The 20143-nt window shown below is 40.8% G+C and overlaps 1 protein-coding gene across 1 annotated transcript in view; it reads right to left on the bottom strand.

The window, feature by feature from the left end:
• The window catches only part of ERO1A (endoplasmic reticulum oxidoreductase 1 alpha), a 53198-nt gene that overhangs the window by 23388 nt on the left and 9667 nt on the right, over positions 1–20143 (bottom strand). The window contains exons 3-9 of the mRNA XM_070749402.1: positions 14510–14593; positions 12250–12288; positions 10988–11070; positions 7612–7685; positions 3794–3914; positions 1869–1915; positions 248–265 (exon numbers count right to left, since the gene is read on the bottom strand). Coding sequence (XP_070605503.1) covers positions 248–265; positions 1869–1915; positions 3794–3914; positions 7612–7685; positions 10988–11070; positions 12250–12288; positions 14510–14593 — 466 coding nt within the window. The remainder of the gene's footprint in view (positions 1–247; positions 266–1868; positions 1916–3793; positions 3915–7611; positions 7686–10987; positions 11071–12249; positions 12289–14509; positions 14594–20143) is intronic.

Below are 20143 nucleotides of genomic sequence, written 5' to 3'. Positions count from 1 at the left end.
AAACTAGATGGTGACACATGCACAGTGCTGGAAACTTGGCTTCTGTGCATGCTCAGAGGAAAAAAAAACCCCAGAAAAACAATTCCGATTAAAAAAAATAAAATAAAAAAACAATGGTGGTGTCCATGGACCGGCACTGACCAAACCAGTTCCATGACATCACCAGCGGGTTGCTATCAGTTAGGACCAAATAATTAACATCCATCGATATATCTAGCCTTTTGGTTATTGCTGGGAATACACTCACCGTCATTTTCTCTTAGTCCTGTAAAAGCAAATTAAAAATAGAAAAAGAAGAGATTACATTTCAAACAGATGAAATGTTGTACGTTTTTTCTAGGCTATTTTTACGAGCATGAGCCAGTGACAGGTACTCTCGGTTTGGACTGGTTCTTAACCTCACTGGTTTCGGCCAGCAGGGAGGTGACACGGAGCTGGGTCCAGGAGATTGTCAACGCCTCCTTGGGGAGGGGGTCCTTTCCGGCTCCTTATAAGGAGGCACTTGTGCGCCCCCTCCTCAAGAAGCCTTCCCTGGACCCAGCCGTGCTTAAGAACTACCGTCCAGTCTCCAACCTTCCCTTTATGGGGAAGGTTGTTGAGAAGGTGGTGGCGCTCCAGCTCCAGCGGTCCTTGGAAGAAGCCGATTATCTAGGTCCCCAGCAGTCTGGATTCAGGCCCGGCTACAGCACGGAAGCTGCTTTGGTCACGTTGATGGATGATAGTGGGGGGTCAGAGGTCGACCTCAAGGTCACTCCCTTGTGGGGTGGCTCAGGGGTCGGTCCTCTCCCCGCTGCTATTCAATATCTACATGAAACTGCTGGGTGAGATCATCCAGGGGCATTGGGTGAGGTATCATCAGTATGCGGATGATACCCAGTTGTACATCTCCACCCCACGTCAAGTCAACGAAGCAGTGGAAGTGATGTGCCGGTGCCTGGAGGCTGTTGGGGTCTGGATGGGTGTCAACAGACTCAAACTCAACCTGGATAAGATGGAATGGCTGTGGCTTTGCTAAATTTATTATGCTTCTTTTCCTCAGACTTACATGATTCGGAGTGAAACTGTGTTAGTTCAGTCATTGATCAGAATTGGTCCAGCTAGCATTTTTGACTGAGGTGGAATCTGAGCTCCTGGTGCCTTAATTAGTTGAGTGGGCAATATTTTAAGAATACATTGTTTCTATTTGCTTTCTTCCTATTTTTGACTCCATTTCATTCTTATTTGCCATTTTCTCCTCTTTCGACTGCTTTGTTTAGAGATTTCTGTAATAGTGTAGCAGCATGAAATGTGACATTCATACACATTGTTAATAGACATAGAAACATAGAAGATTGACGGCAGAAAAAGACCTCATGGTCCATCTAGTCTGCCCTGTATTTTATCTTAGGGTGGATATATGTTTATCCCAGGCATGTTTAAATTCAGTTACTGTGGATTTACCAACCACATCTGCTGGAGGTTTGTTCCAAGCATCTACTACTCTTTCAGTAAAATAATATTTTCTCATGTTGCTTCTGATCTTTCCCCCAACTAATCTCAGATTGTGCCCCCTTGTTCTTGTGTTCACTTTCCTATTAAAAACACTTCCCTCCTGAACCTTATTTAACCTTTAACATATTTAAATGTTTCGATCATGTCTCCCCCTTTTCCTTCTGTCCTCCAGACTATACAGATTGGGTTCATTAAGTCTTTCCTGATAAGTTTTGTGCTTAAGACCTTCCACCATTCTTGTAGCCCGTCTTTGGATATTAATCCAATTTGAATTTTACTCTTCTTTTATTAGTAACCCTAATACTTGTAAACGCATAGCAACCGCAACAACTAGCAATATCAACTTTCTCTTTAAAAGAATGGAAAGATAAGCTTACCTCTGCCAGAAGCCAGTGGATTTAAAGGCCTTTTTACTGAGCGAGGCCTATAAGATAAACATATATTATTATTATTATTATTATTATTATTATTATTTATTAGATTTGTATGCCGCCCCTCTCCATAGACTTAATTATTTATAGTTAAAACCATGTACAAATAATATTGGTTAAAGGTATAACTAAAAGCAATTGACCACCATAGAACTGAATTTTTTCCATTTCAATTTCTAGCAAATAAAATCTCTTTTAACTTAGGCTAAAGGGAGTGAACTAGACTAATATTTAGAGAGAAGCATTTGAACATACCATAGTTACTAATTTCAAAAGGATGAAAACAATTCTTCAAAGGTATCATCTTAATTGCTGAATGGACAAGTTTATGTGGGAAAAGCAAACTTTCAGACTTCTTTCAAAGATGCATTTTATCCCAACATTCTAGATATATTGGACTACTAATTCCATGCAATTGGCATTGCTGGAGATGATGGAAGCTATAATGTAACAGTGTTTCTGTTTAAGGAAAGCTTTAATCAACTTTCTAAAACCAGGGGAGACTCTATAAAAGATTTTCACATTGCTATAATTTTTTCAAAGTGCATATAGTCAAGCTACGGTTTTCCCAGTTGCAATGTATGGCTATGAAAGTTGAACCATAAGAAAGACTGAGTGCCAAAGAATTGAGGCCTTTGCACTATGGGGCTGGAGAAGACTCCTGTGAATCCCTTGGACTGCAAGGCCAGCAAACCGGTCAGTCCTAGAGGAGATCAACCCTGACTGCTCTTTAGAAGGCCAGATCCTGAAGATGAACTCAAATACTTTGGCCACCTATTGAGAAGGAAGGACTCACTGGAGAAGAACCTAATGCTGGGAAAGATTGAGCGCAAAAGAAGGAGACGACAGAGAATGTGGTGACTGGATGGAGTCACTGAAGCAGTTGGCATGGGCTTAAATTGACAGGAAGGCCTGGAGGAACGTTATCCATGGGGTCATGATAGGTTGGACATGAGTTCGCAACTAACAACAACAACATACTTCTATCAATATTTAACCAGTGACACGGAGATGATAACCATTTTGGTCTGGTGATTAAAACACTGAATTAGGACTGGGAAAATTTTAGTTTTTGTCTTGTCTTGGAGGTGGAATTTACCTTTAGGCAATTTACTCTCTCCCTAGAGGGTAAGACAAATTACGTCTGATGTTAGGTGGAAAACTATATGGATTTATCCATTAATTGCCAGTATTCAAGATTGAAACAGTGGCCAAGAAGTTGTAGAAACACAGGCTTCCCCTTTATATTATTCAAGTCAAACAGCCATGATTTCTGTAACATGATCTACCTGCCTGCCTGCCTGCCTGCCTGCCTGCCTGCCTGCCTGCCTGCCTGCCTGCCTGCCTGCCTGCCTGCCTGCCTGCCTGCCTGCCTGCCTGCCTGCCTGCCTGCCTATCTATCTATCTATCTATCTATCTATCTATCTATCTATCTATCTATCTATTTCGATTTATATGTCGCCCCTCTCCAAGGACTCGAGTGGCTTCCAACATATAAAAAAACAATGCAACATTATAATCCAATTAATTTAAAACAGTTAATCTAAAACACTAGTAGTGGGTCAGCCTCTGTATGCATGTGGGTCAGCCTCTGTATGCATTTAAAATGCTGTTACTTTTTCACTTTTAAAGATGTTTCATTTTAAAGACATTTACAAATATCTATTCCATGCACTGTGGCTGAAACTATTCTATTATTTTGTTGCTTTTGTGATTATTTCAGCAACTACGGTTGAGAAGCAGGATATGATGATGTTAAAAATATAAACAAAACAGTCCAATCACAGAAATTCTTAGAAAATTTACCAGTAAATCAGGAGAAAAATAGATCTTTTGGGGAAAAAAATTAAAACCTGGCCAAAGAAACATACTTAAAACAGTTTTCTTCATAAATGCTGTTCCAAATCTTCCAGGCTTCAGGACCTTTGTAGCCAGTGTAACGTTCCGGATTAAGAAGCAAATCTACATACTCTGCTTCAGGAGAATGGATATCTGGAAAAGAAAAAGGACTGTGTTAAAAAGAGAGATAAAGAGAATAAGAATGTATCTGAGGACGCCTCTTGTCAATTGCTTTTGTAGTTTTTTGCCTCTGAGTGTTCCATTCCCCCCTCCCAACATGAAACAGATGAGGAGGGGGAAGCACAACTTTCTCAACTCACCTCCCTATCTATCTATCTATCTATCTATCTATCTATCTATCTATCTATCTATCTATCTATCTATCTATCTGTCATCTATCTATCTGTCATCTATCTATCTATCTATCTATCTATCTGTCATCTATCTATCTATCTGTCATCTATCTATCTATCTGTCATCTATCTATCTATCATCTATCTATCTATCTATCTATCTATCATCTATCTATCTATCATCTATCTATCTATCATCTATCTATCTATCTATCATCTATCTATCATCTATCTATCATCTATCTATCATCTATCTATCATTTACCATCTATCTATCTATCTATCATCTATCTATCTATCTATCTATCTATCTATCATCTATCTATCATCTATCTATTTATCTATCTATCTATCTATCATCTATCTATCTATCTATCTATCTATCTATCTATCTATCTATCTATCTATTTGACTTATATGCCGCTACTCTCTGTGGATTCGGGGCGGCTTACATTTCAATAAATAATACAATATATAAAACTGTTGAAAGCTTCCATGATGGTTTGGAATTACAGTGGTACCTCTACTTAAGAACGTCTCTACTTAAGAACTTTTCTAGATAAGAACCGGGTGTTGAAGATTTTTTTTTGCCTTTCTTAAGAACCATTTTCTACTTAAGAACCCCAGCCCAGAAAAAATTCCCAGGAAATTTGAAAGCAGCCAGTTTCCTGCCATTCCCCCTTTAATCCCGGCCATCTCTGGCTTTTCTGGGCTGCCAGAGGAGCCTTTCGGTGGCGCTTAAGGAGGCTTTGGCAATCCAGAGTGAATGAAGCATTTTCCTTTCTCTGGGCACTTGGAGAGGGAATAAACCTCTGTCAGCGCCCAGAGAAAAGAAATGCTCCCTTTGCTCTGGGCAGCAACTGTCCTCCTCCTCTTCTTCCTCCTCCTCCCACCCAAATTCCTAGCTTTTATTTTTTTCCTAATGGGTTTGTACTCATTATTTGCTTTTACATTGATTCCTATGGGAGAAATTGCTTCTTCTTCCAAACTTTTCTACCTAAGAACCTGGTCACGGAACGAATTAAGTTCGTAAGTAGTGGTACCACTATATTTCATTCTACAAATATAGGATATGCTACAGGCACCATATAAGACACACCTTCTTCCTTCCTAAAAGAGGCTGAAAATTTGGGTGCATCTTATACTCTGAATGTAGCTGTTTTTTTGAAGATTTTTTTTTCCAGCCCTATCTAGGTGCTAACAATCTTCCCAGCTCTTACCTTGCAGGTTCTTTCATTGTTACATTCTGCGAAGAATGTTTTACAAGCCTTAAGTCTTTGCAGGGTTTTTTCATTGCTCTATTTGCTCAGAATGTTTCTTTCCAGGTGCTAACGATGTTCCCAGCTTGCAAGCTCTTTCACTGTTACTAAGGTTTTTTGAAAGCCCTAACCAGGGGATAAAATAATGTGCTAAAGCTGACCAGACTAAGGACGCTAGCCAGAGGAATATCTGGTAAGCAGATTATTTTCCATATTTTCCTCCCCAAAAACTAAGGTGCATACAAATCTAATAAATAATAATAATAATAATAATAATAATATTATTATTATTATTATTATTATTATTATTATTATTATTATACTCCTATGCGTCTTATGCAGTTATACAGTAGCCAGAAGCAGGTACCATTTCAGATTTGAGAATTGAAGCTGCTCCTGTTTCGCCCATTATCTCTTTTGGCAATGAAATTGGTGTTAAAATTCATTGTGTGGTTTTTATATAATCAGAGCAGACCTGAGATATCAAATTGGTGGGCATGACTAGGCAATTCTGTTCTTTTCTAACATGCAAGGCACCCAACCTACACATGTAAAAAAGAGTGGCCTGGCCATACTTGGCATTTTGATGCCACTGAACGTTCTCTAAAGTTGTCCCATTGTGAATTCATACAGCTATTCCCCAAAACATCTAGATAATGCCCAGGGATATTTTTCTGTTTTTATCATATAACCAAATAAATGGAAAGCACTATAATTTGGACCAGGGGTCCCCAAAACCCAAGCCATGGCCTACTACTGGGTTGTGTTTTGTTTTGAACCAGGTCGCGTGAACTAGTCAGCCCACATATGCGCAGCTGGGCTTGCGCAAGCGGCATGCTGGTTTCCCTCTCCTCTACACACACTGGGCCACCAATAATAATAATAATTAATCAATAATAATTTATTAGACTTGTATGGATTTTTTAACTTAAATTGTAATTAGATTGGTGGGTTTGGATTTGTTACTATGTACTGTTTTTACTATTGTTGTGAGCCGCCCCGAGTTTGCAGAGAAGGGCGGCATATAAATCCAATAAATCTAATCTAATCTAATCTTGTATGCCGCCCCATTCCAAAAACTCGGGGCGGCTCACAAAACAATACACAATGTACAAATCCAATATTTTAAAAAACAGATTAAAACCCTTATCATAAAAATTAATCACACAACCCAAACAAACCATACATAAATCATAGTAGCTAAGGAGAATATCAACTTCCCCAAGCCTGGCGACATAGGTGGGTTTTTAGCCATAAAGGTTGGGAACCTCTGATTTGGACCACAGCTTTCTCCTATGTTCTTTTGCCTTTTATCTTCTCCTCCCACTCCAGGTAGTTTAGGGGAATTTAAATTTTAAGTAAGAGTAAGTGGGCGGCCATAAAGATAACAGGCATGTGTCTGTGTATCTCAAATACATCAGCCAGATTTCTTTAAATCCTCCAGAAGTTGTGGGCACTAGAGGTTTTTAAGAGGAGATTGGACCACCATTTGTCTGAAATGGTATAGCATTCATCTGCTTGAGCAGATGGTTGGCCTAGAACAGTGATGGCAAACCTATGGCACAGGTGGCACCTGGAGCCATATCTGCTGGCACGCGAGCTGTTGCCCTAGCTCAGCTCCAACGTGCATGTGTATGATTCGATTGTGTGCTTGCTTTTATATTGGGGTTCTTTTGGATTTTTTAACTTAAAACTGTAATTTAGATTGCGAAATATTAGATTTGTTGCTATGTTTTGTTTATCATTGTTGTGAGCCGCCCCGAGTCTACGGAGAGGGGCGGCATATAAATCCAATAAATCTAAATCTAAATCTGTGCCGGCCCTATTATTTTTGGCTGGCACAGAGGTTCTGTAAGGGCGTTTTTGGCTTCCAGAGGGTCTCCGGGATAATGGGGGAGGGTGTTCTTACCCTATCCCAGATCCAGGAAAGCCTTTGGAGCCTAGGGAGGGCAAAACACAAGCCTACTGGGCCCATCAGAAGTTGGAAAACATGCGGTTTCCTGCCTCCAGGGGACCTCCAGAGGGTGGGGGAAGCAGTTTTCACCCTCCACAGACTTTGAATTATGGGTGTGGGCACTCGCACACGTGCACGCTCTTTCAGCATCCGAGGGAAAAAAGGTTCACCATCACTGGCCTAGAAGATATCTAGGCTCCCTTCCAACTCTATTATTCTGCTATCCTTGCAAACCACCTTAGAAGCCTCAATAGCAACACAGGCAATGGAGAAACCAACAGTACCATCAGCTTCGCAAAAGTTTTCTGAAGAATCGTCATGCTGAGTCCACTGAATCATAGCCCGTGCAGTTTCTTCACTGCAAAACAAGTGAGAAAATGGTTGTGCATGAAAATGGTTCTGCATAAATTTTTTTTAAAAGAAATAAAAAATGGTTCTGCTTAAATACAGGGACATGGATAAAATTACTGCGGGAGGTGTGAAAGTGTCACACGTAGTATCAACATGCCCCAGAACATTGATAGGCAACAGTTAAGAGGACTGGCAGGGACCCTGAATTTGGCACTTCAACATGGGCTGAACATATACCTGAAACACCACTTGCACTAAAATGTAATGAAGTTATGGTTTTGCATTATGTTAATATGAAGTCAACAACTGTGGTTTGTAAACTTTATTTTATAACTTAATGTGATATGCAAACACAGCTTAATAGTTCATACAATATACAGTGATACCTCGTCTTACAAACGCCTCATCATACAAACTTTTCGAGATACAAACCAGGGGTTTAAGATTTTTTTGCCTCTTCTTACAAACTATTTTCACCTTACAAACCCACCACTGCCGCTGAGATGCCCCACCTCCGGACTTCCGTTGCCAGCAAAGCACCCGTTTTTGTGCTGCTGGGATTCCCCTGAGGCTCCCCTCCATGGGAAAAGCCACCTCCGGACTTCTGTGTTTTTGTGATGCTGCAGGGAAATCCCAGCAGCACAAAAACGGGCACTTCACTGGCAACGGAAGTCCGGAGGTGGGGTTTCCCAGTGAGGGGAGCCTCAGTGAAATCGCAGCATTGCAAAAACACAGAGGTCCGGAGGTGGGGTTTCGAGGACTTCGGTGTTTTTGCGATGCTGTGATTTCACTGATGCTCCCTTCACTGGGGAACCCCACATCCGGACTTCCGTTGCCAGCAAAGCGCTCATTTTTGTGATGCTGGGATTCCCCTGCAGCATCGCAAAAACACAGAAGTCTGGAGGTGGGGTTTCCCATGGAGGGGAGCCTCAAGGGAATCCCAGCAGCGCAAAAACGGGGGCTTCGGCTGGCAAAAGGGGTGAATTTTGGGCTTGCACGCATTAATCACTTTTCCATTGATTCCTATGGGAAACATTGTTTCGTCTTACAAACTTTTCACCTTAAGAACCTCGTCCCGGAACCAATTAAGTTTGTAAGACAAGGTATCACTGTACTTTAATTAAAGAAACTATGGTTAAACACATTCTGCTGCCTAAGCCATCTACTATATCTGTCTCGGCCTTCCATCCTTCCAAAGTTGGTAAAATGAGGACCAGATGGTTGGGGGCAATAGGCTGACTCTGTAAACCACTTAGTAAGCGATGTAAAGCACTATGAAGCGGTATATAAGTCTAAACGCTATTGATGTAAGTTTAAGTGCTATTGCAACTGACTGAGATAATAGCAATGGATGTTGCAAAGCTAAAAAAACTCCCCCCCACTTTTTTTAAAGCTACTAAAAGATGAACTATTGAACCTGAACTATTTTGGTTGAGGACAAAGTGAAACTCCCAACTGAAAGTTAGGGAAAGTTTACAAAAGGAAATGGTTTTTACATTTTAAAAAGTCACCATTGGGTTCTGCAGAGGAAAAGATATACAATTCTTCCATCATCCCACTCCGACAAAACGGGTCCAGGCAGACTACAGTAAAAGTACAAGCCGCCCCGAGTCTACGGAGAGGGGCGGCATATAAATAAAATAAGTAAGTAAGTAAGTAAGTAAGTAAGTAAGTAAGTAAGTAAGTAAGTAAGTAAAGAGAGAGAGAGAGAAAGAAAGAAAGAAAGAAAGAAAGAAAGAAAGTAAGTAAGTAAGTAAGTAAGTAAGTAAGTAAGTAAGTAAGTAAGTAAGTAAGTAAGTAAGTAAGTAAGTAATTAAGGTGCTGGCTTAGATACCAGGAGACTCTGAGTTCTAGTCCCACATTAGGCATGAAAGCCAGCTGGCTGATTTTGGGCCAGCCACTCTCTTGGCCCAATTCACCTCATAGAGTTGTTGGTTCAGGGGAAATAAGCAGAGGAAAAGGTATTAGGTTTCTTCACTGCCTTCACAAAGATGGGATAAAAATCAAATCAATAAACTAGCTTCTAGAGCAGTGCTTCTCAAATAGTGTGGCGCCCCCACCTGAGTGGCCATGGAGCAATGCCAAGGGGGGCACGACCCTGTGGAACATGCACTTTTTTTTTGCCGCAGGGAATAGGGTTTTTTTGTACCGAACAATAGCACACAGTACAGAGCAGGAGATATGAAGTGTAGATAACCAACCCTTAAGAGACACCGTGGAAAAATATTGAACAGGGATGAAAAGAAAGGAGGAGAGAGACGGAGATAATGAGACAAAAGTAAGTCTCCCAAAAGCTAAGACGAGGAAATATCTCCGGGACCGCCTTCTGCCACACGAATCCCAGCGACTGATTAGGTCCCACAGAGTTGGCCTTCTCCGGGTCCCGTTGACTAAACAATGTTGTTTGGCGGGACCCAGGAGAAGAGCCTTCTCTGTGGCAGCCCCGACCCTCTGGAACCAGCTCCCCCCGGAGATCAGAACTGCCCCCACCCTCCTTGCCTTTCGTAAAGCTCTTAAGACCCATCTCTGCCGTCAGGCATGGGGGAACTGAGACATCTCCCCCGGGCCTATATAGTTTATACATGGTATGTTTGTGTGTATGCTTGCTTTTAATAATGGGGTTTTTAGTGTTTTTTAAATTATTAGATTTTTTACATTGTCTTTGTTATTGTTGTGAGCCGCCCCGAGTCTACGGAGAGGGGCGGCATACAAATCTAATAAATAATAATAATAATTTTTTTTTTTAAATGACAAAGCGTATGTAGCGCTTGGCTTCACTGTGACTATGGTGGGAGACAAGGAAAGACCAGTATGTTTACTGTGTCTAAAAATGTTGGCAGTGGACAGCACGAAGCCAAATAAATTAAGGAGTCACTTAAACACATTGCACCCATAGTTCCCTCTAAGCTGAGCAGTGAGCAATTGCTCACTTAAAAATCATCATCAACTCAGAGTTTTCCAAACCTGCCCAGAAGCCGAGAGGGAAATTTTATTATTATTTCTGTGTCGCCCAGTCCCGAAGGGACTGCCGCTCAGACACTATACTTTTCTGCCCACCCCAAAAAAAATTTAGAGAGAACACTGTACCCCAATCACACTGATAAGCCGCTTAAGTTTTTTCAGCAAAAATGTGCCAAATATTGCAAATAATCATCCTGGTGGAATGTTATGGGTGTGTGTGAAATGTTTACTTCTTCCTGGAGGGGCGTAACAGAAAAAAATTGAGAAGCACTGTTCTAGAGGAAGAAGAAAATGCATGCGGCCAGCAAATACCCCACCATCATGTTTATCCAGAAAAAGAAATTATACCTCAAAGATTTGTCAACAGCCCCAAGGTTTTCTGCCTTTTCGCACTTTTCAGCCAAGGGAGCGTCAGCAGCTGTTTCTGAATACTGTAAAACAAGATGACAGGAGATGTGAAACTTATTGAGGCGGATTCACCGCTGTGAGTTGGCAACCAGCAATCCTCAGGTCAACTCTTGTGTGCCTGCCATTTGGGCCTCAGGCCACTCAGGATCTCTCAAAGTCTTTCCTTGTGATCGATTTTTTTAAAAACCCTCTTGTTTGTTTCTATTCTAGCTAAACCATTCGTTACTAGATGTTCTGCCGGGCTCTCTGGTAGAAGCCTCCCGAAAATTCAAGGGTACAAATTTCAGACACACACACGTTTGAAAATTCAAAACAATGTTCTTTATCACAAAATTCAAAAGAAACAAAGCACCCTTTTTGTATTGCAACGAGCACTCTTCCCCAAAACAATCTTGAGGCTGTACAAGTCCCTTAATCAGTCCTTAAGGACTTAGCTAGTAGCTGTGAAAAAACGTCACAGCCCTCCTTCTTCCAACGAAGTGAAACACACACACACTTTGCTCTGCTTTGGTGTCAAAGGCGTGAAAAATCCACAAACAAAGTGCAGAAACAGCGAGGCACGATCCTGAAGAACTGCGATCAGATAATCTTCCACAACGGCCAAACTAGCACGCTGCTATTTATAGCAGCAGCTCTAATTACTGGAGCCCCACCCAAACACAGGTGGCCTCTCTTATCTCCTGTAATATTTCCTCAATTGGTCTCTTCGATGCATAAGTCTGCGCCTGCGTGGGTCTAACACTTCCTCATCCAAATCCACCGAAGATAATGGAGATTGGCTTCCTGGGCTGTGTGCCAAGCCCCTCTCTTCCAAGTCACTCCTACCCCCACCTTCTTCTTCGTCCGAAGAAACTGCACTCCCTGACTCTGACGGCAACAAAACAGGCCTAGGACATGTTGCCGTTTCCCCTGCCTCCACCTCCACATTTCCTGGGGCAGAGCCAACCACAACAGTAGACAAACCTATGAGCATTTTTAAGGATGTATGTTTTTGGGGATCTTAAATGCACAATACTCATTTGAAGTTGGAATGACAGGCCTAGCCAAGACAGTTGATGATTATCACGATGACTCATAAATCAAAATATCATTACTTTAAGGGGAGAAAATCTAATGGTTAATTGGTCTCTTCAAATATATAGAGAGAATGGGACAGTTATCCTGGATCCAGTGAGTTCTGACTGGATCTGTTTGATGCTTACCTTATTAGTCTCTGATCTAATTCCACAAGGAACCTCTTCCTGAAAATAAGAGATAATGAGGTCAATAATAATAATTAATTAATAATTTATTAGATTTGTATGCCGCCCCTCTCTGAAGACTCGGGGCAGCTCACAACAATAATAAAAAACAATATTATAGCGAATTTGATGCGTTTATTTGATAAGCCAATGTAAAACCACTGTAAGTGTTTTAATTTTTGGTTCCACTACCATTTTTTTTTTGCTGTAGAAGCAATTTCAATAGAAAGTTTAAACCCTGGATTGTCATGTCTGATTTCAAGGATCACATGAAGCCATGATTTGTTTTAACTATGCTTTCTTAGACAAACCAGCATAGCTGTTTCAATACTTTTTGTTAAAATTAGGCTTACAATCCAGAGCCAGCAAGCTTTAAGTAAAAACCTGTGGCTTTTTTATGAGTCATGATCCTTTTTTTAATCATTTAATTTTTATTACTCCATCACAAAATGTTGTGATTCAGCCTGAGGCTCCTCAGGGACCGGCTGGATCTCTGCCGGATCCATGCCCAGAGGAGGAGGACAGTGAACAGGAGGGGGAGGAACAGGCAGACGGGGGAGAGGAACGTCAGGAAGAGGAGGAGGGAGAGCAGCCTGAGACCCCCGGGGGGGGGGCTCTCCCCAGCTAGTAGCCTGGATTCATTGGATGAAGACGCACAGGCTCTAATAGACATGAGGCAGCGACGAGCAGCTCAAAGACGGGGCCAATTAGAAAGGTATTTCCATCCCTGAATTGGCAACAGCTGGGTTTGGGTGTGGTTCTCCTCAGCAGGGTTGAAAAGGCAGGCCCGCCCTTACAGTCTTGTGGAGAGTTATCAATTGGGAGTCCTGTGACCTTGCTTCGATCCTCGGAGTCTCTGATCTTGGCTTGTGGCCTAGAAGTCTGGAAGACTTGGGGGAGGCGTGGGTTTTATTATCTCCAGCGTTGGTTTTGCCAGTAAGAATCCTGTTTTATTGCCTGGCCTTCGTGAAACCTCTGTGAAGCTTCATAGTGTTCCTGTCTGTAAGAACAGTTTTTGTTACCTGTGTTTGCTTTGAATTATATAAACTGCCTTTGCTTTTTACCAGTGTGTTTGGATACTCTTTTTGGTTGGTGTTGGCGTCTGGGGGGACCCAGACAGAACACAAAATAAGACAAATGGTATTTAATTCTCCTTCAGATGAAATTATTTTCAAACCAGAAATTAACCAATAGAGAAAGCATCACAAAGATCATCCAATGATCTATAATAGCAGAACAATATCAAAAGGGGAACTAAATTATAAACACCAGAAATATAAGTAATACATCCATAAAAACAAAAAGGGGCCATCATTTGTTTTTTAAAAGGAGATTTCAAAAACTAATCCATTAAAACTAATTCTTATCATTGATCTAAAAAAATACAAAATACAAGAATCGAAAAAAGACATTTCAGAATTTCAAGAGGCCTTTTTTTTCCTTCACCCATTCAAATCAGAAGGTGGGTCAGAAAACAGATTCACCAAACAGATTCATGAGCCAGGGTGGCGCAGCAGGTAGAGTGCTGTACTGCAGGCCACTGAAGCTGACTGTAGATCTGTAAGTCAGCAGTTCAAATCTCATCACCGGCTCAAGGTTGACTCAGCCTTCCATCCTTCCGAGGTGGGTAAAATGAGGACCTGGATTGTGGGGGCAATATGCTGGCTCTGTTAAAAAGTGCTATTGCTAAGATGTTTTAAGCCGCCCTGAGTCTAAGAAGAAGGGCGGCATAAAAATTGAATGAATGAATGAATGAATAAATAAATAAATAAATAAATAAATGAAAGATCTTAAAGAGACATGAAAGCATAGTGGTCCTTCAGCTCCCTGGTTTTAACTTTACAAGATTTTGTAAAAAAAATATAAATTCACTTTTGACAATCTGGCAAGTTCCAGGCTAAAAAAGGTGCTACGGGCAGTGTATAATTTCGGTACTTCCAATATATTGCTAATTCCGTGTGATATTTATATACCCGCCTTCAATGTATTAAAGGGATTGGAGGTGGTACAAGGAGCTAGAAAGTCTAGGCTTCTCTCCATTGTTGGATTCGTATTTCCCTCTGATGAAATTCTGAAGAAATATCTGATGATCCTCATTTGGAGAAGATGGACGGCTAGCAGAGCTCCATGAATTATGTATTCCCTGAGTCATATTATCAACAAAATAAACAGAAGCCAGACAGTTTTTCTAAAAGAACTTATTTTGTTTCCTGGCACTTACAGATCGGCAGGGATTAACAGCACAGTGTCTAATTCCACATTGACTGCCATCACTCCAGAAAGGACAAGGCTTCTTCAGGTTAACCTGGTAAAAAGAGGAGAAAAGAGTGAACACTGTGTTTAAATTATACACAAACCAAGGCTGAAGTAAAAATATGGTCACTTATTTCTAGTGTTTTCTTCCAGGAGTGTCAAACTCAAGGCCTGTGGGCTGGATCTAGCTTGCCAGGTGCTTAGATCTGGCCTGCAGGGCCACCGTGGAAACAGTGAAAAACTGGCCCACAGTGCCTCTGCCAGTGAAAACAAAGCTCATGAGGGCTTCCTGCAGCCCTCCCAGACTCCATTTTGGGCTGCAACAGCCTCCTACAGCCCTCTGCTCCCTTTTCACTGGCAGAAACCTGTAGGAGGCCATTGTGGCTTGTTCTGCCGGGCTCTCTGGTAGAAGCCTCCCGAAAATTCACGGGTACAAATTTCAGACACACACACGTTTGAAAATTCAAAACAATGTCCTTTATTACAAAATTCAAAAGAAACAAAGCACCCTTTTTGTATTGCAAAGAGCACTCTTCCCCAAAACAACCTTGTAGGCTGTACAAGTCCCTTAATCAGTCCTTAAGGACTTAGCTAGTAGCTGTGAAAAAACGTCACAGCCCTCCTTCTTCCCACAAAGTGAAACACACACACACTTTGCTCTGCTTTGGTGTCAAAGGCGTGAAAAATCCACAAAGTTCAGAAACAGCGAGGCACGATCCTGAAGAACTGCGATCAGATAATCTTCCACAACGGCCAAACTAGCACGCTGCTATTTATATCAGCAGCTCTAATTACTGGAGCCCCACCCAACCACAGGTGGCCTCTCTTATCTCCTGTAATATTTCTTCAATTGGTCTCTTCGATGCATAATTCTGTGTCTGCTTGGGTCTAACACTTCCTCATCCGAATCAACCGAAGATAATGGTGATTGGCTTCCTGGGCTGTGTGCCAAGCCCCCCTCTTCCAAGTCACCCCCACCTTCTTTTTCGTCCAAGGAAACTGCACTCCCTGACTCTGCCGGCAACAAAACAGACCTAGGACATGTTGACGTTTCCCCTGCCTCCACCTCCACATTCCCTGGGGCAGGAGCTGGGCCAAAGCCAACCACAACAATGGCTGAAAACAGAGCCCAGAAGAGATAAGCACACTGCCCCAGCTGTATTTTCACTGGCAGCGAGCTGCAGGATTGACGCCAAGCTGGCCACACTCACCCTAGCCATACCCACCTGGCCCCCCAGGTCAAATATAAACCCTGATCTGAGATTGACACTCGTTCTATACTGTGATTCTAAATAATCAAAACACTATATATTTTAACCAAGGGTAAGTCATGAAACTGAAAAATGGGCTGAACTGTGTAGTATTGACTGTTGGAATGAATAGAATAGAACAGAACAGAAGAGAAGAGAACAAAACAACAGAGTTTGAAGGGACCTTGGAGATCTTCTATTCCAACCCACTGCTTGGGCAAGAAACCCTACACTACTTCAGACTAGTAGTTATCCAACATCATCTTAAAATCTTCCCGTGTTGGAGCATTCACAACTTCTGGAGGCAAGTTGTTCCACAGATTAATTGTTCTGTCCGGAAATTTATCCTTAGTTCCAAGTGGCTTCTCTCCTTGATTAGTTTCCATCCACTGCTTCTTGCCTCAGGTGCTTTGGAGAATAGCTTGATTTCTTCTTCTTTGTGGCAACCCCTGAGATATCAAAACACTGCTATCATGTCTCCCCTGGTCCTTCTTTTCATTAAACTAGACATACCCAGTCCCTGCAACCATTTTTCATATGTTTTAGCCTCCTCTAATCATCTTGTTGCTCTTCTCTGCACTTTTTCTAGAGTCTCAACATCCTTTTTGCACCGTGGTGACCAAAACTGAACGCAGTATTCCAAGTGTGACCTTACCAAGGCCTTATAAAGTGGTTTAACACTTCACGTGATCTTGAACAGCCTGGAACTGTGGTGGCTTTTTTGGCAGCTGCTGCACACTGCTGGCTCATATTTAAATGATTGTCCTCTAGGACAGTGTTTCCCAACCTTGGCAACTTGAAGATATTTGGACTTCAACTCCCAGAATTCCCCAGCCAGCAAATGCTGGCTGGGGAATTCTGGGAGTTGAAGTCCAGATATCTTCAAGTTGCCAAGGTTTGGAAACACTGCTCTAGGACTCCAAGATCCCTCTCACAGTTACTACTGTTGAGCAAGGTACCATATATACAGTACCTGTGCATTTTGTTTTCCTTGCCCAAATGTAGAACCTTATTTTTTTCGCCACTGAATTTCATTTTGTTAGATAGCCCAATGTTCAAGTCTGTCAAGATCCTTCTGTATCTTAAGCCTATCTAATTAAATGCAATATATTTTTGGCAACCCATGAAAGCATGTTTTTAATTATTGCCTTCTCACCTCTATTATTTGATGAATAACTCAAGGTGGCTAACATACCTAATAACCTCTTCCTCCTCCTATTTTGCCCATAACAAAAATCCTGAGAGCAGAGATCCACTTTGAGAGAGTGACTGGACCCAAAGTCACCCAGCTGCTTTTCATGACTAAGACAGGACTAGGATTACAATTAAAACTGGTCACTTATTGGTTTTCTGGTTTTTAGCCTGGTGGCTTAAACCATTTCTTTTCACCAAACTGTATAGACCACATAGAAACATAGAAGATTGACGGCAGAAAAAGACCTCATGGTCCATCTAGTCTGCCCTTATACTATTTTCTGTATTTTATCTTAGGATGGATATATGTTTATCCCAGGCATGTTTAAATTCAGTTACTGTGGATTTACCAGCCATGTCTGCTGGAAGTTTGTTCCAAGGATCTACTACTCTTTCAGTAAAACAATATTTTCTCATGTTGCTTTTGATCTTTCCCGCAACTAACTTCAGATTGTGTCCCCTTGTTCTTGTGTTCACTTTCCTATTAAAAACACTTCCCTCCTGAACCTTATTTAACCCTTTCACATATTTAAATGTTTCGATCATGTCCCCCCTTTTCCTTCTGTCCTCCAGACTACAGTATACAGATTGAGTTCATTAAGTCTTTCCTGATACGTTTTATGCTTAAGACCTTCCACCATTCTTGAAGCCCATAAACAGTGTTTCTTCTTCTTTATGGACAACATTTTTAAGAATTTCAAAAATAATACTGAGACCTTTGTCTCAGATTTGATTCCTTAAAAAAGTAAACATACCTACCTACTGTATGCACAATAAGCATTCTCAAAAAATAAGCATTAAAAGAAAAAAGAAAATGCTGAACTATTTTATAGTTGGTTCTGCAGAGTATGAAAAATAATCAGGAATTAAATTACTATAAACTAAATGAGTGAAGGGGAAAGGGAATATAGCAGCCTCTAGTAACAATGTCAAATGTAAGAGATTTGGAATATCATGGGTGTTTATGGAGTTATAGTGGAGGAATGAAAAATTATTTTTACAAATGAAAATGATGAAATGATTTGGAATAGAAACATAGAAAAATAGAAGACTGACAGCAGAAAAAGACCTCATGATCCATCTAGTCTGCCCTTATACTATTTTCTGTATTTTATCTTATGATGGATATATGTTTATCCCAGGCATGTTTAAATTCTGTTACTGTGGATTTATCAACCACCTCTGCTGGAAGTTTGTTCCAAGGATCTACTACTCTTTCAGTAAAATAATATTTTCTCATGTTGCTTTTGATCTTTCCCCCAACTAACTTGAGATTGTGTCCCCTTGTTCTTGTGTTCACTTTCCTATTAAAAACACTTCCCTCCTGAACCTTATTTAACCCTTTCACATATTTAAATGTTTTGATCATGTCCCCCCTTTTCCTTCTGTCCTCCAGACTATACAGATTGAGTTCATTAAGTCTTTCCTGATACGTTTTATGCTTAAGACCTTCCACCATTCTTGTAGCCCATCTTTGGACCCGTTCAATTTTGTCAATATCTTTTTGTAGGTGAGGTCTCCAGAACTGAACACAGTATTCCAAATGTGGTCTCACCAGCACTCTATATAGCGGGATCATAATCTCTCTCTTCCTGCTTGTTATACCTCTAGCTATGCAGCCAAGCATCCTACTTGCTTTTCCTACTTCCCGACCACACTGCTCACCCATTTTGAGACTGTCAGAAATCACTACCCCTAAATCCTTCTCTTCTGAAGTTTTTGCTAACACAGAACTGCCAATACAATACTCAGATTGAGGATTCCTTTTCCCCAAGTACATTATGAATGAAATGATAGTGAGGGAATGTTGGAAGGAGTAATTCAGAGGTTTGTTTCAGGGTAATAGCCATACCTGAAATAATGTAGTTGAAATTAATGTGATAAATGATATATTCGCCCCCAAGGAAAAAGATGATAAAATGACTTATAAACACACCGAGAACATTAAAAATGTAACAGATGCAAATGTTTTGTCTGAAGAAATATTTTGTACATTTTTGGATTTAGAAAAACATATCATGTAAATAAGCCTGAATTACAGACTGTTTTGTCTGAATGAGAAGTTGAAAATTAGTTGGCATATGTGTTAACAGCTGTATGTAGTAGAAGTAAAGCAAGCATGAAAATATGTGGATAGTTTAGAAATTAGTTCAACTCTGGGCAGATAAGAAAAGAAGATTAGTGATTCCCTTGATAATGTCAAGAACAAATTGGTGCAGAATGGCTGTGGGTAAAATACAGAAGTGATCAGTACAAAATAAGTGAGGCGGGCTCACCGTTTACAACAATGTTTTTCAAATATGGCAATTTTAAGATATATGGACTTCAATTCCCGGACTTCCTCAGCCAGAAAGATTTAGAAGGTTTGGGTTGGAATGGAGCTGGTGAGATCCGCAAACAAAAAAAAATTAAGTTTAAAGGAGGTAGTAAGATGGTTATAGCAAGTAATAAGAGCCTCGGTGGCGCAGTGGTTAGAATGCAGTACTGCAGGCTACTTCTGCTGATTGCCAGCTGCTTGCAATTTGGCAGTTCAAATCTCACCAGGCTCAATGTTGACTCAGCCTTCCATCCTTCTGAGGTGGGTAAAATGAGGACGTAGATTGTTAGAGGCAATATGCTGACTCTGTAAACTGCTTAGAGAGGGCTGTAAAGCACTGTGAAGTGTCATATAGTGCTATTGCTATTGTAAGTAAAAAAAAGGTTTTTACCTCTTTTTTTAATTTTTTAATTTTATTTTTTATTTTATTTTTTTTATTTCTTATTTGCTGCAACGTCCTGCCTGTCGGCAACTACTTCAGCTTCAACCACAACAACATAAGAGCACACAACAGATTTAAACTTAATATTAACTGCTCCAAACTTGACTGTAAACAATATGACTTCAGTAACCGAGTTGTCAAAGGGTGGAACTCATTACCGGACTCCATAGTGTCATCCCCAAACCCCCAACACTTTACCCTTAGATTATCTACGGTTGACCGATCCAGATTCTTAAAAGGTCAGTAAGGGGCGAGTACAAGTGCACTAGAGTGCCTTCCGTCCCCTGTCCTATTGCTCTCCTATATCTCCTATGCCTTTCTTCTATTCCTATATCTCTTCTTCTATTCTTTCATTGATATGTTCTATTACTATATCTTCTTTTCTATTATTTCTTAGAT

This window comes from Erythrolamprus reginae, chromosome 1, assembly GCF_031021105.1.
Source record: "Erythrolamprus reginae isolate rEryReg1 chromosome 1, rEryReg1.hap1, whole genome shotgun sequence".
Taxonomy (NCBI): Eukaryota; Metazoa; Chordata; class Lepidosauria; order Squamata; family Dipsadidae; genus Erythrolamprus; species Erythrolamprus reginae.
The sequence above is the reverse complement of the archived record's forward strand: the minus strand, read 5'-3'. Positions and strand labels throughout refer to the sequence as shown.